General features: G+C 39.2%; 1 protein-coding gene across 11 annotated transcripts in view; it reads right to left on the bottom strand.

Annotated features, from left to right (window-relative positions):
• Positions 1–3350: 3350 nt before the first annotated feature.
• The window catches only part of LOC131427464 (protein winged eye), a 758071-nt gene continuing 734896 nt past the window's right edge, over positions 3351–26525 (bottom strand). For 7 of the 11 annotated variants that reach the window (XM_058590672.1, XM_058590670.1, XM_058590669.1 and 4 more), the window contains 7 exons: positions 15910–16026; positions 12060–15262; positions 11764–11986; positions 10969–11573; positions 10551–10733; positions 5188–5349; positions 3351–5113 (listed from right to left, as the gene is read on the bottom strand). In XM_058590672.1, the coding sequence (XP_058446655.1) occupies positions 4865–5113; positions 5188–5349; positions 10551–10733; positions 10969–11573; positions 11764–11986; positions 12060–15262; positions 15910–16026 (4742 nt within the window). In that variant the 3' untranslated portion in view covers positions 3351–4864. The remainder of the gene's footprint in view (positions 5114–5187; positions 5350–10550; positions 10734–10968; positions 11574–11763; positions 11987–12059; positions 15263–15909; positions 16027–26525) is intronic. The other 4 variants (XM_058590673.1, XM_058590679.1, XM_058590676.1 and 1 more) reach the window with 3 other exon arrangements.

The following is a 26525-nucleotide window of genomic DNA, read 5'->3' as shown; positions in this document are numbered from 1 at the left end:
GATTTAAAAATAAGAAATTTCTAGCATTTCCTTAAATAAAATGGCTGAAATTCCATCAAGCAGTGATGCCATAGTAAGAATATTACTAGAAAAAAACAAAAAGTTATGATACCGGATATACACCGAAGAAAAAAAAAACCTTATAATTTTATAAGTTGTGACCCGTGAACCAGCACAATTTTGATTTCATTGAAGATATGCATTTAGTAAGCACACATATGAACTTCATAAGCCTGACTTATGAAATTCATATCAATGACCTATGAATTCCTTAAAACACAATTTATGATTTTTATAACAGTCTACCATGTAAAAATGTCATTCCTTAGGGCATATTCAGTAGTGTTTTAGTTCTAGATGCATAATTTGTGCCAGTTACAAAATTTAAATCTGGATTTTATAACAAGAAAAATTGGCAGCCTCAGCAGTGTTTTACTCGTGTTTCAAATATACAAAAAATAGTACGGCATCGTATACCAGTTTTAAATTTGACAGAAGAACTGGTCGAATAAATAAAACTAGAACGGCTTGCTGGGGACACGTTTGTTCCAGTTTATGTTCTATTATAGATCTTCCATATAGAACTTTTAACTGCTGAATTTGCTCTTACAAGAACACTCAAACCATAAAAATCTCGATTGATTTTTCAGAAGGCCGTAAGAGCAAGTGACAGTTTCTCTTTGTTTACTCTGTCTTTCAATTCTTGTGATGTGAATAAAAATTGGAAATAAATTGGAATGTTTAGCATAACCGTGATAGCATCTTATTTTTACATTGTACTTATTGTTTTAACTAGTGCTATGGTATTTTTGATATTTCAATTCTGGTTCGTTCGAAACACAGAATTATGGTTAATTTGACAATGGTGAAGATCATTCGAACATGCGAAAATGTTTAAAAGTTATATTAATTGAGATTTTGATGCAAGAATAACAAGAGTACATTAAAACCTGCTTTATTTTCCTAACACATTTTTACACTGATTTAACATTATATAAAGAATTATTCAAAAAATTTAAAAAAATTATTTATACAGTCAGAAAAATATTATGGTAACAGTTACTATATAGAGGGTCAACTTGACCATGTGGGTATAGTGGTTTTCAACCGACTATTAAATCAGATGATTTCAACAATAATCAAGTTCATGCTTACTATAAATGGTATCGGCTCTAGAATAACTAATACGATTGAGATGGTCAGCTTAACCATGACCGAATCTTTATTTACATTTATATTACATTTACTTCTAGTTATTTCGAAACTAAAAGCAGTGGTTGATTCAACAATTTTGAATCCGGGAATCGAATGATATTCGTCGTTTTTTACATCAATCGCTTGATGTTGTTTCTACAGCAACCGATAATGAATGATGAACCGTATACGAGACGTCAATTTCACTGGAAAACAGCCATTGCCGGCAAAATTGTTGAAAAATTAAATTCAACGACGGAAACTGTTAAAGCTACTACTCACCTGCCAGATCTACCAAATTACACAATATAAAATATTGTTTTCAAATCAATCAACAATCCACGTACTAAATTTTCTGCTATATTGTAACTTTATGTGACAATAACAAAGTACACCCGTTTATTGACAATTTGTATAGTCAGCACAAATGAAATACATATTTGGTTTAAAAACACTATACGATAATGTGCTTACTACTTAAATTATGTTGATATGGACTACATGACTAGTGTTTTCAAAGTTCATAATTGTCTTTTGAACCAGGTTTCTATTTATGGTAACATTATTATACTGTGAAAATGTTTACATGGTACCAATAACTATTTCGCTTCTCATATATATAAAGGCTCGAGAGCAATTTTATCTTACTAAAAATTGTGATTTTAACTATTTGTTCTTATGTTTGAGATGACAACCATTGTCAGGATGACCATGCCAGAAAAGTCATAAATACAAATAGTTTAGTCAAGTCGTAGTCTTTGTTGTCTAGTAATTTATACAATACAGATGGTGAATATTCATATATCATGATTGTTGCTACTATTTAAGCGTATAGTTGAAATGACAATGAAGAACAGGTTACGGTTACTATGGTTTTTTTCTCAGTGTGTGCAGAAACATAGTACACGCTTAGAAAAAGTTACTCAGAGTTTGAGTACTAGTTACTCATTTTCTAATGATACATGGAAACGTCAAAAGTTGAGTAGTTATCATCAATGATGTTGAGTAACTCCTACTCTAAATTTTAGTTTAACGCAATAACTCGTTTTTTGTTACTATTCGCAAGATCAGTCTAAAAGTTGTAATAACCATTTGTAGCAACAGGTTGTATATTTTGTTAGTGAGATCGCGCATTTCGAGGGTGAGTCGCTCAACACGTTGTTGTGTCTGCAAAAACCAGAATGATAAACTCCGTGTTGTGCTTTAGAATGGAACCGAATATGCTCAAATGTCATTTATGAGGAATAAGTGTATGATTGGTGCCTGAGCATAACTGACATGTATGTTAATTTGCGATTGATACACTACTCCAAGCAACCACCACTTGATATAGTATTGAGTTCAATTACTTAATATTTTAATACAATACACTCAGAAAAGGAGCAATTTTTTTTGCAAATTTGGTATATGTGAAATAAAATTTCACTCAAAATTTGAGTGATAGTTACTCTATTTTTGGTACATGTACAAATAAAGTATTACTCAGTAAATGAGTAGATTTTACCCAAATATCGTTTCCAGTGGAAGAACTCAAATTTGAGTAACTTCGGAGTTACTCTAAATTAGAGTTGTTCCACTTTTTCTGTAGATGAGTGAGATCTTACTCATTTTTGAGTAACTATTTTTAAGCGTGTATTGATATGAACGAACTATTAGTGGCCCTTACACGATCATTAAAAGTGTCATTACTAAGTAATGACACTTCTGCTCAAACGCTCGTCATTACTGCATTACTGTACATCATTACTTTTTAGCATTACACGTTCATTATTAATGATGAGTATTTGTAACTACTCCAGCAATAGCAATATTTTTATTTTCGTTTAGCTGAAAATAAATTTGATTTGCCATTGAAACGTTAAGGTTAATGAACTATTAACAATTTAAATCTACACTTTGTCATTTTTTCGCGTATAGTTCTAAAGATATTCATCACTTCCACAAAAAAAATAAGAAGAAGAAATAATGTTGGTAATGATGGAAACTCCACAATTCCATCATTACTGAGCTCGTAGACCTTACACGATCATTAAAAGTGCCATTCCTTTTTAGTAATGACACTTTTAATGACCGTGTAAGGGCCGCTATTGATCATTGTTGAACTCACTAACAAGAACCGATTTGGAAATGTCATCGATGAATAAAAGATAAATGTGTCAGATTTTCAAGACAAACGATTATTTATTTTACATAATTGTAAAATACATACACCTAAAACCTAGTTTAGAGTTCGGCCAATGAAAAGATGCTTAGTTATCCAATTTCTTCTCAGTTCAATGGGCTGGTACCCCTAACTTTTTCATTTCTCAATCCCTTAGTTTTGTTTGAGTATAGCCAGTACCGTTTATGGCATGACATTAGTATCGGTTTACATTTTTCCAAGTTAACTGAGTGTTAAAAAGTATAATCAACTCAACATGTACAGAACAAAGTGTGATAAACACAATGTAGGCTAAACTTTTAGCATAGCAGAAGCTCGTTCTTATTTTCGTTTCGATTAGTTACACCAATTTAAGTGCTATATATACAAAAACATGAACAGTTACTTAAAGTATAATTATATAATTTTGCCACTGGGTTGCATTTGTCGCTGTTGATTATCTTTATCATGGTATCCTACTTGCATAGTAACAATTTGTAAGACAGTTGCTTGAGTTGCACAAGTTTATCAATGCATTGTTGGTGGTACACTATTGCTCGCTTTATTAATGTTCAATTGCTGCAAGTTGAATAAATTATTCCATTCTATTGTTAGAGTACACTGAGTCTAATATCTAATTCAACGTTTTATTTTATAATACTATGATTGAAACAGATTTCATTGTACCAATTAACTGTAAAGAGATCAAGTTGAAAATTTATTTGAATATGACGTAAAATCTTCCAAGTACATACTAAACATTCACTGTCATTTCACATTGAATTTTGTCGTTCACCCCTGCTGTACATTAAAGGAACAATTTGCCAAAAAATTCCAGATGAGGAAAAAATGTTTTTTTATGATTTCATTCAATTTGTTCATGTGTTACTTTAAATATCATTCCAAAATATTTATCTTTTCGTTACGATTTTTGTTCTTTGATCGATTATAACATAATGTATAGCAGAGGTATTTCGAATTTCGTTCCAAAAGCTCTTTGACTGGTGTGGTATTTTTTGTCTTTTCTTCGTTAGGCATTAAAATCTCAACAGGTAGAAAAATATATTACCACTATTTATTTGCTTGATATTGATTTATTACATAACTATAATTTCTGACAATAAGACTGCCGTTATTTTATGTTTGGAATTATGTACACATATACAAAACATAAATTTTGTTCACTCAATCCTTAAACTTATTCATTTATTTACAATAGTTACGAATATTTAACTAGAATAATAGTTCACACTTTCTTAAAGTGCAACTATACGATTCAAATGAAATGATCTAGCAACTCATACCGTTCTTTTTAAGAACCGCTCGATTCTATTTCTACGACAATTTTAAGTCTTGGAATTGTTTTAAACAACTCAATCCATCTAGGGCGATAGATTCTTCCAACAATCCTGGATGTTGTCACTGCTGTTTGAATATTGCAAAATATTCACCAAAAATTGCACATTCTAAAATTGCATCACAATAAAATCACTAACAGTCTAATTTACAGCTCTGCTGGAGGACGATTCCCTAGTTGGTTTTAACCCATTTTTCATCACCTGGCAGGACTTCGATATTCGATTGCATCTTGATCGTAATCACGGTCGGATCGTAGTAACCAGCCAGATAGTACGTGTCATTGTTGTCATAGATGGCACTGTACTGCTTGGGATCCGATCCGAATTTGGCGGTGTACTCACTTAACGAAAGCACCTCACATTTATGCGAAATGGTTTGAACATCGTTCTCATCCTCGTGCGGAGATTGGAAGAGAGCTCCCTGAAAATGAAGTAACATACGAAAAAACATTATCACACCATATCATTGAAATCCCCACAAAGATCTACTATTACCGGATACTTGAGGTTTGGACAGCCTTCTGTTTCCTCGGGATGGTAGAACCATTTAACACGCACCACCATGTTGTTAGTAGACGTTTCCCACATGGATTCGATATGTCCGATATATGGCCTGTCTGGCCGGCCCGTGGAGAGGAATACAGCGCTGTCACCAACCTGGAAAACATAGACCATCAAAGAATGAAATGTTGTAGATCATTATCGAGTAGATTTGTTTGTTAAATTATTAATTATAAATTTTATTTTAAACGCTAGAAATTTTTATCTTATATTCGATTCAATTTTCAAAGCTTTCAGTCGAAGGATTTCCGCTAGCATTAATGCCATCAATAAGAAATGTAGTAATTTTATTTTTAATAATGATGTAAGATTGAGTTAACGAATGAATGTTTATTTATACTCGGTTTTAACCGTTAGATTTTTCAATAATGTTGAATGCTTATGCGAATCAGTAATATGGTTGTGTGGACAATTGATTGGCGAGGGAAACGTTGACTATTAATTCACTAGAATAATGTTTTAACACCATTTAATTCTACTATATTTACGTCACTATATACAACAACACTTTGAAAATGTATAATAAAGGTAACCTTACAGATACGTATTCCGAATACTATGTATTATCAGTTCAGAATGAATTCCAAATCAAATCTGAATGAGCGAAAAATTTTCATTCAGAATTCCATGTGGAATTCAGTATTAAATCCGAATCAACGTGGAATCCAGTACAACAACTGATTCCGAATGAATGAATTCCGATAGATTTTCGAACCAATCGGTTGGATGCGAAAACAGATTGGTTCGGAAATCTATCGGAATTGAGTGAAAAGATGCGAATGTAAATTCGTACACTAAAACCTCAATTTACGCGAATTTAATTCACGCGACTTTTTTACGCGTTTTATTTGAAATGATGTGATTTTAAAAAGATTTATGCATAATTATGGAAATCTCAAGATTTATGCATAATGATGGAAATCTCAATTTATATGCATATACAAAAGAATCTAACATCTTTCATGGTATTGAATATTGTACATTTATGGATTGTTTAGTTTCAAAGAATCTAAATAAAATCGTGGGCATACAAGAATTATCTGGAAAGTAAATATTGTATTAATCTCGTTTATATGACTATTGAGTGCGGTATGTACTCGAAAATTGACATACTGTGATAAGACCTGTAGAAGAACTTGCACATCCAAAACCTCCTCGGAAAAGGCCTTAAGGTCGTAACCGAATATTCGCTCATTTTATGAATGTGTTAGTGTAAAATTTAGGCGCCTTAAGCCATTTCACTACACTCCAGCTAGAGGAATGGATGATGCTGACTAAGGTAGGCCGTTTTTTATGTTGGGATTCTAAGAAGAACTGGTTATTTACTAGTTCTGTATATCCGAAAAACATGAAGATTTAAATTTGTATGTTCAGTTATATTTTATTCAAAAATAAACCGAAAATCAGCACGAAAACGTGCAAAATCGGGAAAAAAGAAAACAAATTGACAATTCAGTCCGCATCTTCTCACTCAATTCCGACAGATTTCCGAATCAACCGATTGTAGGCGAAATTCATTCGGAATCGGTTGTTGCACTGGAGTTGAAATTGATTCGGAATTCCACATGGAATTCCGAATGAAACCCGCATACGCATGGCTGCCAGAAGGCTGACTAAACGCTACCAGCGGGAAAAATATCGCTGGCAGACATTCTGGTGACCGACTGCCTCACCGCTGCCAGATATACAACTCAAACGATACAACCGTATCCACCAGGATTTTTCCACATTGAAATCTTTGACATTTTCAGCGTGAGGTTCAGGTGAGAAGATGAAAACGCCTGGCTAACTTAGATACAGGCGACTTTGTTTTGTCAAATTGGATTTGACAATCGTCACTGAATCAAATTTGGTAGCCGTCTGGTGGCCATGGCTGCCTAGGTAGCCAAAACGCTATGCGGTAAATTTCTCGCCGATTCGGAATCCATTAGCGGCCCTTACACGAGCCTTATTTTTGTAATTTTTAATGATGACTAAGTAAAGATGTATTTCAAATTTGATAAGCGGCCCTTACACGAGCATTATTTTTGTCATTTTTAATGATGACTAAGTATTGATATATTTCAAATTTGATAGAAATCTCGTCATTACTGCACCACTACACGTTCATTAAAATGATATTATTTTCTAGTAATGACACTTTTAATGATCGTGTAAGGTTTGCGAGTTCAGTAATGACACGAGTAATGATGGAATTCCGCATTTTCCATCATTAACGAAATTATTTCTTATTATTTTTTGTGGAAGTGTTGAATATCGTCAGTTGTATTAGATGAGAAAATTTGACAGCCATGAAGTAAACATTCTCTTCAGAACTATACGTGAAAAAAAATTCTGGAAATGACAAAGTGTAGATTTAAATTATTAATGTTTCATTAACCTTAACGTTTCAATGGCAAATAAAAGTAATAATGTACGGTATTTTCAGCTAAACTAAGTTAAAGAATATTGCTAATATTCTCTAATTGCTGAGGGAAAGTTATTCTGGTTACAAGCCCCGTGCTGGAGTTGTTACCAATACTCATCATTAATAATGAACGTGTAATGCTAAAAAGTAATGATGTACGGTAATGCAGTAATGACGAGCGTTTGAGCAGAAGTGTCATTACTCAGTAATGACACTTTTAATGATCGTGTAAGGGCCGCTATTCGGATCTGATAATGTGGGTTATAGTTCGACAAATTTCACCGGGATCGGGAAGTGATTCAGGTTCAACCGGTTTCAGCATTTGTTTCGGAATCCTTTCAGAAATCCGCATGATTTGTTTTCGGAATTCTCGGCTAATTTTTCATTAGGGAGTGACTAATTTTTCATTAGGGAGTGATAGTTTCTCTTTAATCACACTCTTTTTTTATTGTGATGTGATTAAAAAGATTTTCTTTGATTTCACTACTCTGTTTGAAAGTTGAAAGTTTCGGATATCATTTTATGCAAAGAGTTAAGTGATAAACGTGGAAACCGCTTGGTAATTAATGGAAGAGAAAGTAAACAAAGAGAAACAGTGACTTGCTCATACGCCCTAATGAAAAATTAATCGAGAATTAAGGAATGATTAAGTACGATTCAGATGATCCGGCTTCTTCCGTCACCGTCACCGGAACGTCAACGTCCGTCACCGTCATTCTGATTCACACGATCCGGTTTCCTATCCGTGTCCGTCGTGTCATTTTCATACACGCAGAATTTGAAGAACTTAGTTTCGCACAATGTTATTCCACTAATACAAAATCTGGGAGCTTTTGAAGCCAATCGATCTGTTGTTTTCCTACCTTTTAATCGAATAAATAACTTTCAAAATTAACTAGAAATAGGAAAAAACAAAACAATCAGTTCCACTCAACAACGTAAAGTACTTTGCAAATCTACTGATAAGTTTAATTACTTATATGTGGTATATTTCGTTTAAGAGTGGGATCTTGACACCGTATACATACATAACAAACGTCAGCTCAACACCGTAATCATATGAATCGTGCCTGTGTATAGATAATCACAGTCCGTCGAATATTCTTTCGGAGAAATGTTGACGGAGCTTGCCGTTGACGGACGTTGACGTTCCGGATCTCTGCTGGATCGTGTGAATGCGCAAAGGGAAAACTCATTGACTAATTCTGACGGAGGCTGACGTTCCGGTGACGGTGACGGAAGAAGCCGGATCGTCTGAATCGTACATTATCGATCAAATTCAACGTTGCCAGGTATACCGATTTATCGGTATTTATACAGATACAGATACCTGTATACCGCAATACAGATATGTACTCAAAAAATACCGATAATTTACGGATCGTACAGATAAATACCGATATTCGTTAATTGCATAGATAGACAGGAGAAAAGGTTGACCTTTTTTCTTTTTTGCTCACCAAAATGAGCTTTGGTGACATTTTCGTTAACTTATGTTGACGAGATTCTGATACCGATATGGTACAGATAGATTTTTGCGCCAAATACAGATTTTTGGAAAAATGACCTGGCAACGCTGATCAAATTGAAAAAAAAACCGGAAATTACACGGAAAATAAAAACTACCTATTATTTGACTTCTTTTTACTTAATTTTGAGTACTTCCTTTCATTCTCTCCTTCAATTGTTGTCAAAATACAAAGAGCAAAACCACCCAACAGCGAGAGTTTCGTTCAATAAGCTAAAATTAAGTAAACCGCATTAACTTGAAATTGAGTCAATACGACTCAACTGTAGAGTAAATATAACTCATCTTTAAGTATTTTTTTGCACGTGTCTTACGAAAACTACCTAGAGTCACTTTACCTAAAATTAGTTTATTGAACGAAACCCCCAAATTGGGTGGAATGTACTTAAAATTAGGTTGATTTGCGGTTCCGTGTAATGTCGTTTTCGTTTTTAAATTGCACTACACCGGTGTAGCTAGAGTGCCTATAACCAGAGTGACGACATCTCATCCGTAATTTTGGCAACAATTCAAAACATTCCATTAGCTTTACATTGAATTGACAGTTCGTTTGCTCGTTTGGAACTGAGAGCTGTCATTACAAACGAACAGCTGTCGCCACTCTGATTATAGTCACTCTAGGTGTAGCGAAAGCTGCACTGAAACCGTTCGTTTTTGCCAATTGCACTACACCAGTGCTACACTTTTTCTGCACCGATACCACTGGTGTAGCACTCATCAAAAGTTTGGTGTAGCTCTGTGCAATGGAATCGTTTATTGTAGTCAATGGTTACTGTTTATGTTTTCGTCAGTTTTGTTCGTTTATGCATGCCTCAGTGTAGCACTGCACCGGTGTAGTGCAAATTAAAAACGAAAACGCCATAAGTTTGTGTACGTTTCGGTGCGGTCATTCGCGTGGAGTTGAAAATGTTTTTCGAGATTTTCTATATTAAATTTTGTGCAATGAATATATAACGAGGAGTATGTTTTAATAATCGTGATTGGTTCTAGTTGTTGGATTTTTTAAAGTATCCTAAAGGCTGTTGTTTGTGAGAATTTAGAAGATAGTGAAATATTCGAATGAGAAAATGGTGCCGAAATGAAAATGTAGTGTTTTAGTCATAAATGAAACGTTTTGGCTTTAAGTGGTTTTGTTTGTTTAGCTGGTGTGGAAACGGCTTAAATGAAGAGATTGTAAAAGTGTTTTGTTCGGGAATAATGAAAATCATGAGAAACCGTGTTTCGCAATGAATTCCTCAATCGAATTGAATGCCGGAAGTGTCGATTTGTCACGCAGTTATAGTTGCAAGTAAGTGGTTTTATTTTCATTGTAATATATTGGTGTATTTTAGGCAGAATATTTTTGCGAAGTCAGTAACTCACCGAAATCGTTTCCTTGCCACGCTGAATCGATTTATAGAACTGTTTCTTGACCCGGCCCGTCGACCTTCGATAGCCCTTGCCGCACCAGGCCCAAAGTTGTCGTGCTGGAAGGAATGCTGCGATTTTACTGTTATTTTCCGTTGATTGCCTTTTTTCTAACTTTTCCAGTGATTTTTTCGGTTGCTGTTGCGGGAAATAACGATATGAAAATTTCTGCATTACATACAGGCCACATACTATTTAGAGTTTTACAGACTGGTAGAACACGTATACAGAGAATAGCGAATATCAGTATTAAATGTTTGAATAATCTTTATTATTCAAATTGGAGTTGGTTGCGACTGCAGTTTTTAACAACCACAGCGTTCAAAAGCGTTCTCAATATCTGAACGAAACTATCGTTTTCCAACATACTTACATAATACGATCCGGAGCTCTCCGTTATGGAGGAACTGGCTTCCTCTTCTGTCATGGTATCCTCCTTCAGATTCGGATTGAAGGCTTCCAGTTCGTCAACCTTCTCCTCCGGTAGGGAGGCTTCCGCAGAAGCTGGACTGAAGGGTTCCGCTGCCTGGGACGCACTGTCCCCCTGCGAGATGTCATCATCCATTGATCCAGCAGCAGCAGCATCTGGTGAGGACGGTACGTGATTTTCCCGGTGATGTTTCTTGTGCTTTCTTCGCTTCTTGTGCTTCCGATGTTTGCAGTACTCGTCGTTGCATTTGGATTTTTTCTTGTGCTTGTGGGAAGACATTTCCGCATTGTTAGCCGCCAATCGCCGTAGTTTATCCTTACGGATCTTCTTCAGTCTCCTGCGTTCCTCCCGATCGGCGTCACTGTGGACGCGTTTATCCGTGCGTTCACTAACCATCGCGAAGCAGTTGGCTGTTATCGTCGTACTCGTAGCAGCCACCGGAGCTATTGTGACCCCAATGGTTGTGGTACTGCCAGCAGTACCCATTTCAGACACACTCGGTTGGCGCTTTCTCTTGCCTAACGATAGAAGAGGATTTGGATCGTATTCTGGGTTTAGCGTCGATTCGTGTAAATCAAGTCGGAGCGAGAATAAAAAGAAAGAAAATTTGTTCCACAAATCAACCAAAAAAGGTTTCGCAAACTTAGGATTAAATCAACCGTTAGTCTTACAAACTAAATTTTGACTTGATTAGTGTGTTTTCTTGTTAGCCGAAACGTTTTGCAATTGAGGTCTTACCGACGATTGGGTAGTCGCTCAATAGAAATCGAATGTCTTCCAACGCAATCCGACCGTTGTCACCATCATCGAATTCAACGTTGACGTATCGTTTTTCCGGATCGGGCGAGGTTGGCTCGGCCGCCACTCCGGGGTATAGACAACGGTACTGCTGACTCCAGTAGGCGCAAACTCGCGTTCCTGGGATGATCTCATCAACCGATTTCGGAGCAACCTCGAGAATCTGAAAAAGGAAAAATAAAAAGTCGATCGTAAAACAGTCCTGGATGGGGTAGAATTTCTGTCGTGTCACTTACCGCATCACGCAGCACCTCCTCACGGGACATGATGTGTGGACGGTTTCCTCGCTCACCATCCAACGTTACCGCATAGATATCCGGCGGCTGAACGGCACTCAAGCACCCGGCGTAGAACAGTCCACCCATGGCGGTCAGCACTCGAGTTCTCTCCTTGCCTAGATGATCGCTGTTTAGTAAGCACTTCTGGTCGATCCGTTTCTTTTCGGAACTGCGACGTTTGCGTTCCTTACTGCGGGATTTCTTGTGTTTCGTGTGATGCTTCATCGGTACGATCACAGCTTGAACCGGAGACATTTTCAGCGAACTCGTAACGCTCGCCGGCGATGTCTTGATTTTATCGAAAATTGATGGTTTGCCACCGAAAATCGAAAACGCTGCATCCGACGGTTTGCTGTTTTCGTCTTCAAAACTGAAAGCCGGTGACTTGATTTTGATCTGCGGTTTGTTGGAACTGTCCGAAAGGTTACTGGCGTCGTCGCTGGTTGTACTTTCGAACTTTGATGCGTGTATCGGCGATTTCTTCGGTTTCGCTTCGTCCGGTTTGGTGCTACCGGTTCCGCCTACCGCGTGCTGATGGTGCCGATGGTGATGATGCGAAGACGATTTATTGTGTCCCGTTTCCTTTACGATGGTGTCACCCTGTCGGTTCTTCGATGCCAGAATGTACCCGACCAAACTTTTCGGTTTCTTGGCCACAATCGTTTCCGTCAGCGCGAGTTCGTCGTGCTTCTTGGGGACACCACCTTTTCGCTTGGAACCGGACAAACGCTCCGTCGAACCAGAGTCCACATCGTCCTGCTTCCCGGAATCCGTATCGGAACTTAGCTTCGGCAGCTCAACGAACGTCGAATTCGAAGACGACGAAAAACTAGGTGACAAAGCCGGTATTGTGCTTAGTTTTGGAGATGTGATCGTCGAAATTTGGCCTCCAATGCAGCTACTGCTGCTGGCTCCGATGCTTCCATTCAGTAGACCACTAGTACCGCTGAATCCTCCGAAGAAGGATTTTCCGATATCCGGTATTCGTACCATGGCCGTGAGTGGTTTGACTTTCGCTACCGACGCCGTACCCATCTGTTCTAGCTCACGTTTCTTTTCTTCACACTGTCTCGTGATGCTAACTAGCCTCTCCTTCATATCGGACTCGATCACACTGAACAATTCGTTAGCGGATGGCCAGCCGGTCCGGCAGCAGCGATGATCCTTCTCGTCCGCATCTTTACAGTTGCACTTCTCCAGCTTTGCTCGTACCCGCGAAAAGCTCTCCTTGAGCACACCATCGACGTCGTCATCGTCGTTCGCGTCCGAACTGTGTTTCCGTTTGCGTTCCCTTCTCTGTTCTCGATCGTGTTTTGATTTTTTGCTCGACTTCTTGGAGTCTTTGGAATGTTTGTGTTTACGTTTGCGAGACGGCACTACGTCAGCCGGTGGCTGAGGAGGTGACGAACCGCTGGTGTCGACTTTGTCACACGTCACCGGAGATATCGAAGGAGAGTCTTTTTTGAACATACCCTCTTCCTGGAAACGTTGTTCGGCCAGAGCACAGAGAAGGTTCAAGCCAACCATCTGTTCGTCACCACCACCAATGAAAGCACTTGCTACCGAAACCGGCGGTGGAATGGTTGGGCTTTCTACTGGAGGCTCTGGAACAACGGACTGGCCTTGTTCCGGGACGATTGGCTCACAAGGAAGCTGCATAGGTTCTGGGGGTAGCTGCGGAGAAATGGGCTCTTTTTTAATCATGGAAGCTTTTTTCTGGAACACTTCTATACTGCGGGACAGCAGTTCAAGTCCACTCAGATCAACCGGATGTTCCTGTTGCTGCTGCTGCTGGATAGAGCCATGCTCCGGAAAGGGTGTTTCTTGTTCGTCTTGAGAAACTGCCGGAGTTTCCACAGGTGATAGCACTTCTTGCTTCGGTATTCGTAGACCACTCAATGTCGCATTCACGGTTAGGCTCTGTGGATGAGCTTCTACTGGTGCCGGAATGGCCACCGTAGTGTGGGCTGCACTACTTTCAGGTTCGGTTTCGACTTGATCGCAATGCGTACTGCTAGTAGAGCTGAAGTTTAGACTGGTGACCGATGACATGTCCGGTTCGATAGCGGAATCACCACTACTGTTGATAATGCTGTGACACAGCAATTCCGCAGTGGATGTTGACAGCGTTGTGCTTGCCACGGCCGGAGCTGTTGTTGGTGATACGAACAGCTCCTGGAAGTTCGACGATTCTTCCGTGTTGTTAACCGACACGGTTAGTGTCGACGCATCTTGCTGGTGCGGTACATCGTCCTCTCCAACGGTGTTGTCATCTTCGCTCATCACAGGAGTGTCGGTTTGAATGTTGGCATCCTGCACCTCCGGAGCGGCACAGCAGGACGAAGTTTCCGCTTCATCTGCCTGGGAAATGGACTGATCCGGGGGAGGTGTCAGACAAGTGGTCATCGGAAGCTCCGGCTGGTGGGGACTTGGTGCTATGGCTGCCGATACCGTCGAGGGTGGAGGAGTGATTGGACTTGCCGTAGTCATGGCCGGCAGTAACGCCGGGTGTTCAATCATCGTTGTGCCGGTCTTGGTAGATGGCGCTATCTGGATGAGGTTGCCCTGCTGGAACAGCAGTTGTGGGGCAATGTCCGGTGAAGTGGCGATCGTTGCCGTCTGGATGGTTTTCTCCGGTTCGTGGAAAATGTGAGTGTTGTTGTTGTGGTTGACGCTGGCCGCCGTAGCACCGGCACCGCAGTCCTCTATTTTGATGAAGGTATGTGACGGGATTGGCATCGGGATCGGTGGATTGCACGATGCCTGCAGGCTACCAATCGATTGCTTGTTGTTCGTTCCGGTGGACCGTTTGCCACTATCGGAGGTCAGTGCCACATATCTGGTACTGTGGTGTGTTTGGGTGTGCTGTTGCTGAATCGGAAATAGAACGTTCAGTTTGGACGTCGGACCTTTGTCGGTGGTGCAGTCGTCACTAACCTGGTGCAGTGTGGTACTGCTGGCAGTTGCCAGATAGTCGGAGCTCAGCATCTGCAGTGGTGCCAGCGGTGGTGGCTGCAGCTGCTGCTGCGTTATCTGCGGCAGCAACAGATGCGGCGGCTGTATTGCGGCCGTTGTCTGCGGATACGATGGCCACACCACCGTCTGTTGGAATGGTTCTACACAAGAAATATAGATTTTATCTAGAAAGTTGGATGGATTGGCTAATATTGGATGAGTGGCAGTCACGCGAGTGTGTATATTTTTTTTTGTTTTTGTTTTTGTTCGTTTGATAGTTGTGGCGTACGGTTAAACCAAAAACAAATGCATTAGATAAGATTGGGAAGAAATAAAGATGAAAGAAAAAAGAGAAAAAGAAAACATATGGTTAAATTTGAAGCCATACAAGCACGCAAACTAAAACTAATTCGTTTCAACTAATGGTAAACTAACTAAATTGGTATCCATCCAATCACCGAAATTTAATATTCTTAATTACGAATGAAATAAAACTACTAACTAAATCAAAGTATCAACAGAATTTTAATAACTTTTCCTCTGCATCTGATCAAACTCCTATTTTAAACGTTTTTTTTTTGTTGCTTTTATCGTTTCAGCAAACCCTACGATGGTGAGTGAAACAATATAAACATTTTTGCAATGTCTATCGTAAGGAAGTGATGTTACTATTCCTAAGAAAAAAAATACTCAAAGAAGTAAAAAAAAACTGTGCCACGTTGTTCTTACGCTCAGTACACTAACTAGCGGAACTTGCTGAATAAAAAACACTACGTGATAGATCTAAAAGCTTCGTTCGATTTGCCTACGAAACTACGCTAGCAAGGGCAAAGTTGAGTCACCGTAAACTTACCGATCGCTGTCGTTGTCGGTAGGAACAGAATTTGCCCGGTGCCAGGATCCCGCACCAGTTGAAATCCTACCGGAGGAATCGGCGGCATCGGGAGCATCGATTCCATGGGGAGCGGAGCTGAAACAAAATTTCGGAGAAGTAAGCAATATATCAGTCATCATCGTACGGAACCGAAACAACATCAAAGCGTTCAGGAAACACATTTTTTCACACTTCTTCTAGCTGCCAGGTAGTCTGGGGTGGGGGGGAACTTACACGGGTCTCGAGTTGGTATGAACCATTTGACGAGAGTAGCGGGCGCCATTAATAGGAAAATACACCACCATAGACATGTGAAACTATGCGCAAAGTAGTTTTATGTCAGTACAGTACGTGGAGGACGAATGTTGTTTGTCAAAAAACTAATGCAAAGGTCCCCGGTGGCGATGGCAGTACCCCTCGAGCAACTACTATACAGCAAGTACAAGAGGAGAATCCATTAATGAGAAACCGGCAAGGGCAATAAATTATTTGAAGTCGTTTCAAAACAATCTACCACCACCACCACCACCAGCAGCAGATGCGAACATCCAAGCGACGAGTAGCGACGTGTTGGTGGCAACAAGTGCTCGCACCACAACCAGTTCACCGAAAAAATCGTAAACAAAACAACGTGCTCAACACGAACTGTTGCGGAGCGCGCGATGGCGTGCGAGGTGGTAGGAAGTCTGCCGAAGCGAACACGATGAAAGCTCACCAGCGAGGCACGAAGCGAAGTGAACCAATGGCGCCGATTGGCTGTCGGGCAGAACGTGGAAAGCTTTCGCTCGCATTGGTCGGCACGAACGGGTTCCGGGGGCGTGGCTTCGGCTGAGCTGGGAATCAACTTCCATTGCGGGGCGGGAAAGATGGCTGCGGGAAAGAGAGCGGCGAGAGAGTCTGGTGCCGGGGGCGGCCGGGGAAGGTTGACACCTCCTGCCGTGACTAATACCATTAGAGTCGGGTCGTGAGCGGGAAATTAACTAGCGTGTCCCGCGCTCGTCCCGCGGAGGCTATGAATTTTGATAATGCGATTTTTTTTATTATTGTAATTTGAGCGCACTGTAGGTCGCTTAAGTGCCTGGTTGCATATTTCGTAATTTGGTTAGCGGATTAATTGATAGTTGTTGATAGTCACTTCTGTCGTTGATGGTGTTTATTTTTAAAGTTGTCGACAGTTTAAGTCAGGTTTACTATTCTGAGAGGCGCGCAACTTGTGACCAGTCGTTAGTGAAAAAAAAACTAACTAACTGCTTACGTATTCATCGCTATATTGCACGCAGTAGGGAATTGACTTAACGTGGGACCGAATGAATTATATCTGCTAATTTTATTCCTGATTCAAGTGTGCTTTAATAATAAAATGCTTGGTTCGTGAACGTGTGACATTGAACGGGGCGGTAAATAATGTTTAACCATTTTTTTTAAATCTAGTGTTGTTTTTCATGATTCGATTAGTTTAAATCTAGAACATGCCGTTGCAACAAAAACCATCAATATTCAATTGAAATATAGAACACATGCATAGCTATACACGTAATTGTATGTCATATATATAAGCAATTCTGTATCGCTAAAAGGGACGGTCAGTGAAACGATATCGAAACAATCAAGTCAAGAGCCACTCTTCGGAAGCAGGAACTTTATTGACTAACTATTGGGAACACACTTCCGTGAAATTGACCGAAGTTCAACGATCGACACTCCAATGTTTATTGGGTAACTTGAGCCTAGGGTTACACACTGGACTGCCTGACTGACTCTAGAAAGTGCTTGAGCGACGTCGCGCAATTCAATATCGATTCCCATCAATAATGGAAAAATCCATAACGGTTAATTGGTTATTCCGTGGATGGCAGCTGCAAAATCGCCCGTGTAACCTCGGTGACCGGTTGCTGCACCCGTTTGCGGCGGGGAGCGGCTCGATGCCCGTCACGTGTCACTGATGTCGTCGCTCTTCGACTTCCCGTCCCGACACACACACACTCAATCGAACCGGATAGCACACGGATGGACATTGAAAGGAAATTTGACGAAGCTCGGAATGGAATTCTGTTTTTCGCAGGCTTTTTTTTCGGATATTTCTTTGATCCCCGCTGCGGACTTGCCTGGGTGCATACGTCACCGTATCAGAAATCGCACTCTTTGGTACACTGCCTGTCGACAGGAGGTTCCGATCGACACAATTGCGATTGATTATGCTGATAGTATACATGTATATAGATTATGCCGTCGTGCCGCGAAAAGAAGTGCTAACAATGGCAATTATTTTATGACTGCGAAAACCCCTGGCCTTGATTAGTTCGCAATGCTTTTTATGTTGTTCGTCTCCCCCAAAGCGTGTGCTCAATCAAGCCATTCCCTGTAGCTCGGGAGCGGAATTTATTACTGCGATCGCATATTCAATCTACATTTATAATCACCCAAACAAAAATGCAATTGTTGCCTTCTTTAAACTTTGTTGACGGTAGGTTTGACGAGGGCCCCGATTGGTTGCTGCCGTGCTGGTGAAATTGGCGAATCCAGTGCGAATAACCGGAAAGAGCGTACACGTGGCTATCCTTTCAGTAGTAATGCGTTCCCGCGTTAGGGATCCGTTCGGTGATGGAATAAACAGTATCACCGAACCGAACCGTCTAGCGAAGCTGGAAGCGGCCTGTCAACAATTCCGAACAGATCATTTCTGCTCTATCGAACACAAGATAACGGCTCAAATATGTTGCTCTATTGTTTAGTTGCTCTTGTCAGTATCCATGTACGTACTCTAAAGTATTAACAATAGTATCGGGATGATTGATACCATGGCATCTAACACACACGTTAGTGAGATGTGACCGAATATAGTAGAAGTTCGCAAATAAAGGCAGCATCAGAGTTATCTTGTCAACTGTCAGTCGAAAATTGATAAAATGTGACGCTCGGCAGTTGAAAGGAAATGAACAAAAATAGAGCACAATAGAAGTGTAAAAAGGAATTGCTCAGATCTGTCAGCGGATCCTGTATTGCCGGATCCGTTTACTTTCATTCAGATAAATCAGAACGTGTCTTAATTGGTAGTTACAGAATTTAAAACTACCGGTGAATTGCATTCGCAAAGTTTAGTTGTTTCGATAGCATTATGAACTACTACATAGAATGAATTGTCCCGGTCCTCTTACAGAAAAGACGTAAATAGTTTCGAACCGTTTATGTTTTTGTTGAGAACAAGCCTCTAGATGTCACAATACCAAATTTCATGATAATCTATTCATTAATGTTTGGATAACAGATGCGGTACGGATTGTTCCACCATCTCCCGTATTCTCCAGATTTGGCCCCCAGTGACTACTATCTATTTCCAAAGCTGAAAAGGTTTCTCCTGGACAAAAAATAAGGTCGTTGAATGCTGAGATTATTGCAGAAACGGAAGCCTATTTGAAGGCCTTGACATATTTTTTTTTAAATGGTATCAAAAGGTTGGAGGATCGATGGGTCAAGTGTATCCCTCTAGATAGAAATTAAACTTGAAGAATAAAAAAGTTTTCACGTTAAAAAAGTACAAGGATCAGCCCCATGGGGTTGTTCGAACCATTGATGTGGAACAAGGCAACCAAAATTTCTAATGAACTACAATCAAAAAGTTCAATCAATCGTCACACTTTTGAATCCGCAATTGCACGAGAGTCAGCTTAGATTGATCTTGATTAGGAACCAACACCGAACATCGTTTGTCTTGATTTGTATTTATTTTATAGCCGACGAAATTACACCAATCTCCCAAATGTATGCAATTATATATTTATACATACTTGCGATTTAGATATTTATGCTTCCTCTCGCCAAACCTGTGTTCAAGTTTTGTATGCAAGCAGTTATTTTTATAGCGTTACGTTTCTCTACCATTCTGCGATTTCGGTTGAAGCCAAAAACTTTTTCTCATTATCAATCGAGTTCATCTTATATAAATTAGAAATTAATCTTATGCACTCAAAATTTATCCTGGGATAGTTGTCAATTTCTCAGGCGAAACGACATAACATGGAATTTCATCTGAGTTTGCATGACACAAGATCAGAGCATACCAATTAAAGATTCGTTTTAATGGCACTTTTTGTCTTGATGTCTAGCAACATCCTACCTATAGCATGCTACGCGTAGGACCGAAACGTTAGCTATAATTTCCCTTATATTTCTAGATTTGCGTGCTTCCAACAGCTTCGCTTTTGCATCGATTGACCAATCAGAACGATGCTTTCCCTTTGATGTATTGCTTACTCCTTCAAAACCGTCGTCTATGGCAGGGAAATCCTGTATGCCGGAGATTTTTGGCAGACAAAATAGGACACAGCTCGCTACTAATCAAAATTTCAATAATTTATTATTGAAAATACGTGGCTTGATACATTCAAACTGTTTAAAACCTGACCACATTTCTACATGTAGTTTTCCTTGAGTTTCTAATTCGCACCCCTATATAGAAAATAAAGATGTGTTCCATATCAAAATTGACTTTTTCTTTGTTAGGCCCGGGACTTCTCATTCCATGTGGTACTGGAGGATCGAATGCTCATACCATAGCTTTCAAGCGCTGCCGCGTAAATGAAACCGACGTTCTGCGGAACGGGCGAAGGAACTTCAATCCAACACAAGGTGTCAGAAATTCAACTGAACAAGGCAAGTAGTTCGGTGTGCAAACAGTTAGATCACAACACCAATAATAATGTGCATTGTGTCGTACGTTAGATCGAATCCCACAAGACAGTGCCAAAAAGGCTTTAGAAGTAAATACGTCTTAGTTTACTATGAGGCATCTTTTCGAAAATCGCCCTGTGGATGAATGATTAGAACCATGGTTAGTTTTTTTGGAAATAATCAAGAAAACTCATCCCGCTTGTTTGCTGATCTGAATTCGAAAATTGAATTTTGGATTGGATTTTGGAACAAAATCCTAAAACTGTATTTTGGAATGAAATTCAGAACCCGGATTGTGGTCCTCCTGGATTTCAAGCTTACAGTTTAGTTTCAGAATTCAGTTTCATGATTATTTATTTATTTATTTATTATCATCGGAAATTACAGACTAAATTATATGAGTGGGCATAAGCCCATTTGAGTGTACCAAAACATTTCAATGGCACTATTCTCAAAGAGGCAGAAAAACCACTATCTTTTCCAATACACTAAAATTTACACATAAAACATACAAAATTGTCGTTGTAAATAAATAAAACTATACAAACATCATACGTTTATCATACAAACACCAATAAATAGTATAAATAAATATCACAGTTATTCACCCTTATTCTGAATAACGACGTATCGTTTTTTCCATCGTATTTCATTCGTGTTCCTAATAACGCTAGCAAAATCAAAGGTAGCTAGGATTCGACCGAACCATATTCGATCGAAAAACCAATACGTCGTTATTCAGAATAAGGGCGATTGTAGTCTTCGTATAGAGGATGCAAATTTTTTTGACCATTCACCATTCATAATTTGCGCAACTGTTAAGGCTTGTTGAATACGACGACGACGTTCCGAAGATTCAAGATTTAATAGCTGACAACGATCTTGATATGACGGTAGGTTCTGCGGGTCACGCTATGGTAGCATCCTGAGAGCTAATCGTATGAATCTTTTCTGAACTCTTTCTAGTTTTAGGCACCAAGTTAACTGATATGGATTCCAAACTGGCGATGAAAACTCAAGAATTGGCCGAACTAAGGAGCAATGAAGAGATTTTAAGCAATATGGATCCGTAAAGTCACGGGATATTTTAGATATGACAGTCCCAGTTGTCGATTCGCTTTTTTAGTTATATGAGCTATGTGGGAGCTAAAGCTCAATTTTTGGTCCAATATAACGTCAAGATCACTGATTTCATTGACTCTACGTAACGGTATACCATCAATGCTGTAACTGAAGATGATCGGATCACTTCCTGTAAACGCCATTACGGCGCATTTAGCGATGCTAATGGTCAGCTGATTTGTTCGACACCAATCCACGAAGCTATTCAATAGTGTTTGCAATCGATAAAAATATCGATGCCAAATAGAGTTTGAGATCGTCAGCAAATATTAGTTTACACCCAGTACCCAAAACGGAAGCTACATCATTAAAAAAGAGTATGAAAAGCAGAGGGCCCCAGATTACTACCCTGTGGTACTCCTGATCCATTGGTAAATGCGGATGATTCGCAAGAACCCAGTTTTACACGAATGATTCTATGGGTAAGGTAAGACCGTAGCCAAGTAGTTAGCTTGTGTGTGGCTCCGAGCAGACTGAATTTGCGAAGAAGAACTTCATGGTCGATACGATCGAAGGCTGCTTTCAGGTCGGTGTGCATGACATCTACCTGTAACTTATTCTCCATTTGGTCGATACATGTTGACGAAAATTGCAGTAAATTCGTTAAAACAGAACGCCCTGGCATGATTCCATGCTGGTCAGTTGAAATGTAGCTAGCGATACGACGGAGAATAAATTAATTGACGATGTTTTCAAATATTTTACTTCCTGCCGAAAGATTCGTAATTCCACGATACTACTGGACATTCCGGCTATCTCCATTTTTAAACACAGGAAACAGTAGGATTGTTTCCAAAATTCAGGAAACTTTGCCTCATTAAACGATTGGTTGAAGATTTTAGATAATGGTACCGATAAAGCAGCTGCACAGCGGCGGTAAATAACAGCAGGATTCTAGTTGCGAATTACAGGTTCAGAAATTAAAACTATGACTCTGGAACTGAGTCCCAGTTCTGAATTTTGGAACTGGTTTCTTGCAAAGAGCAAAGTCCTGGCATTACATTCCTTTTGTGGAATTTGGCCTTTCTGTTTCAACAGACTTCGCAGCCGATTCTTAGCGTACAGAATCGTTGCATGGCTAGTACTATGGATCCTATTGACACTAAGAATCCTTCCAGGTCGAGGCTCAAACATACGACAACTGGCTTGTAAGACCAGCGCCCTATGCATTGAACCACCAACCCGGGCAACTGGTTTCTTGAGTAATTCGCAATTTAAATCAAAAATTCTGATTTAGGATTTCAACTTCAGAATTCTGGGAAAAAAAAACTCAGGATCTGAATTCTAGAACTAAATGTTAGATCTGAGCTACGAGTCTGAATTTTGGAACTAACTTCTGAACAAGAGTTTAATTCCTGAAATTATTTTCATAATTTAATTTCAGAATTCAGCTTCTAAATTTAATTCCTATATTCAGTTTCAGAATTCATTTCCAACTTGCATTCTGGAACTAAAATCGGTGCTTGGATTCTGGAGCTAGGTTTTGGAACTGATTTTAGATGGACACGTATACTTGATACATAAAAGGACACTGTAGGACTATAGCTACAAGAGAAGTAAGAAAACAGTATCATAAAAGTGCGAGTTGAAAACTTTACTCCGAACGCGATTGACCTGAAGCTGACTAAGAAAGTCGTCGGATCTTTCTATAAATCCAAAACTCTCAACATCAATTTTTGGCCAAAGAGGAGGAATTTCTCAGTCAACTGCGGCAAGAAGCTAAGTCGAATTTCTATCATGTCGTAAATGATGGAAACTGCTGGGATAAGCAAGATCTAACCGTTAGAAATCACGCTATGAAATTCGATAAGTTCTGACCAAACATTGTGACTGCATCATTATGAACGATGATGCCCTGACAATTTCAACAGCATCAAAGTTGACAAACTAAGAAAAAAAATCGCATCTGGCAAGCTATTTGTTATTGTGGCCGTTGGCTCGTCACAGCAAACACGAATGTCTTGGGAGGAGATTGCATTTTACAATTTTTCTGAGTACAACTTAGAAGAGTTTTTACGATTTTCTACGACGGTTTGAAATTTCTAAAACTTATCATCTTGCAATTTTTTAACCGGAAGTTGGACTTGGATAAAATCAGCAAACTTTCTATGGGACAATCAGTCTTTTTATTTACCTGATATGAGTCTATTTGATCATAGATTAGCATGATCAGCAAACTAGGGAGTTGGATCTGGATAAAAACCTGAATATCCGTATGGTATCTAAAGACCTTTCAGTTAAATCTAAGAAAGTGTAAATCGGTTGAGGTATCTTGGGAAAAAGTGATTTTTAAAACACATCCTGTTATACCAGAACAGGAAACTCGGATCCAAATGAAATTCAGGATCTTTAAATGGGATTATTGTGCCTTTCCTTTCAATATTTGAGTTAGTAAAAATCGATTTGAAGTTTGTAAGCCAGAAAAGGAATCTATCCGAACGCCGTACTTGACATTGTTACTGTGTTTGAGTAGCACAACTTTTCAAAAATGTTTATGTCATAAAATTTGTGAACATTCGTTAACATTAATTTATTTGTTCCCCAACAAATGAATGAGAAAAAGCCCGATGAAGCTAAAATTCGCAATATCTTTTGTAGAACGAGCCTGTGTGCTATGAGGAATATTTATAATATGCGAAGGATTTTCGTGACACGACAAGCCAAGCGTTCTTGAAGCCTAAATATTTTATGTGATTCTTGAAAATAAGTTTGGACTAATAGGACTCTGAAGCCTTCAACGGTCGATTCTAGCTTGAGAACAGTTTAGGAGTGCAGTTTAATTCAACAGTTATGCGTTTGCGATTTTTGATAAGATGGAACAATTTGAAATCGTTGGCGAATGCCTTTTTTTGGGCTTTGCTGCGAGAGATTTAAATCATTCAAATAGAGTAAAAATAAAGTGGATCCTAAATGACTGCCTTGTGGTACCCCTTGATTTACTCGGATAGCTATTGGGGGATTTGTTTTTTCGAAAGCAGCAGAAAAGTCTGTAAATACTGCGATTACCTGCCGTCGTTTGTGTAACGACTGAGCAACATAGGATGTGTGCTACACAAGGTTTGAAGATGTGGACCGTTTCAGTAGTAAACTGCGTTGAGTTGAAGATAGTGCAGCTTGAACAATTGTGGATGATGAAATCCAAAACGTTTATTTCGAAAAGTTTAGGTACAAAACATAACGCGGCTATTACACGGTAGGTACAATTTCGAACACTTCTCATTTGAAAGGATCACTAATGAGTTCTTTTATCCAACTCAACCTTAACAGAACTTTCCAGTGCAGGGATCTTCAAAACATACAATACAATTAGGGATATCAAAGTATGCTCGTACAACTCACTAGTACAACTCGGAAAACCTTACCAAGACCAGAGTAATTTATGTATTCTCTGGTGGGTAGCTTGCAGAAAAAATCTTGGATCCCCTTGGATCATGATATTCTCAGACCGTTCTATATTAATTTCATTGTCCAGAAGAAACCAAAATCTGAAAATAGATTTGCTTTCTGGAACTTCCAAATGATTGTGACAGTAAAGACTGTACTGTTTTCTGTAGGGCTGTTGTAACAATCTACTGCGATACTGCTGTTATAGCGACGCTAAAACTTGAAGCGAACATTTAGAGTCAATCTATCGGACAGGGACAGCAGATCTCACACTAATAGTTTTTTAATATAAGATAATCACTGGAGCCGCTACCGTTCAGAAGCGCCTGCTCGCTTTCTTCCGGACCAATGAAGGAGACACTCCATTTTGGCTGGATTTGGCATCGTGCAATAGCTCGAAACCGATGAAGGAGTAGTATGAAGCCCACGAGTTTTGTTTTTGTACCAATGGAGGCAAATCCCCCGGGCTCACCCGAACTGAATCCAATAGAAAAATACAAGGTGATAGTGGAGGGCAAGCTCCGGAATACAGGGAAGGTGACAGAAGATTCTAAGCAGCCCCCTAGTTTGAGTTTCTACGCTGCCATGCAAAGAAATGGTGCTGGTCGAATACTTCTGTACGAAAAAGAAGTCTATGTATCCCCGGGGAACGACCAAAAAGGGCAAAGCCAGGGTAGTTTCAAACGAACTGGTTCTTCTGAAATACTGAGTTCTCTAACCTTTTGAAAAGAAATAAAAGTGAATGTAGAATGTAGTAGAAATTATATAAAAAAAATGTATGTATTTAGTGGTCGCTAAAAAAGAGCACGAAAATGAACGATTGCCATTTTAAATACAGGCAAAAAAGAAGAGTTCGTTACCAACAAAATACAATTATTTGCTCGTAGGGTTTTTGCAGAAACATTCAAAAGTTCTGAAGAACGAAAACAAAAGAATAAATACTAGGTAGTAGAACGTTTGAAGCTGTGGTCAAAGACCAAGGAAATATACTTGGGAGAGTGTTTATAGAAACTTCTATTGCCGTTTTTAAAGCCTCACGATCTGTTGTCGCTGTTTTGGTCAAATTTTATCATACTACCGATGAAAAATATGACGTACTGCAAAAGGTTCATCATCCAGGCAATGGCTGCGAGTAAATTCTCGAGCACGTTTAAACTGTAGAAGTATTTTCAAATGAATTTAGTGTCAATTTTACATTTGAAACATGCATACACAAACTGTTTTGGAGATTTTTAGGAATTATTTTAAGCTTGGCTTGGCTTTGGAATATGTTGCTTCCAGAGGTGAATTCTATATAGTCGACGAACACAAGCAGAAAAAGTATTTAAAAAAAAATTGTTGATGTGGCAAGCTATGCGCAGTTGCAGCAACCGGTTTAATCAAATTAGAGAATTAAAAAAGACCACAAAGGAAACATTTAT

This window comes from Malaya genurostris, chromosome 2 (assembly GCF_030247185.1).
Source record: "Malaya genurostris strain Urasoe2022 chromosome 2, Malgen_1.1, whole genome shotgun sequence".
Classification (NCBI taxonomy): Eukaryota; Metazoa; Arthropoda; class Insecta; order Diptera; family Culicidae; genus Malaya; species Malaya genurostris.
The sequence above is the reverse complement of the archived record's forward strand: the minus strand, read 5'-3'. Positions and strand labels throughout refer to the sequence as shown.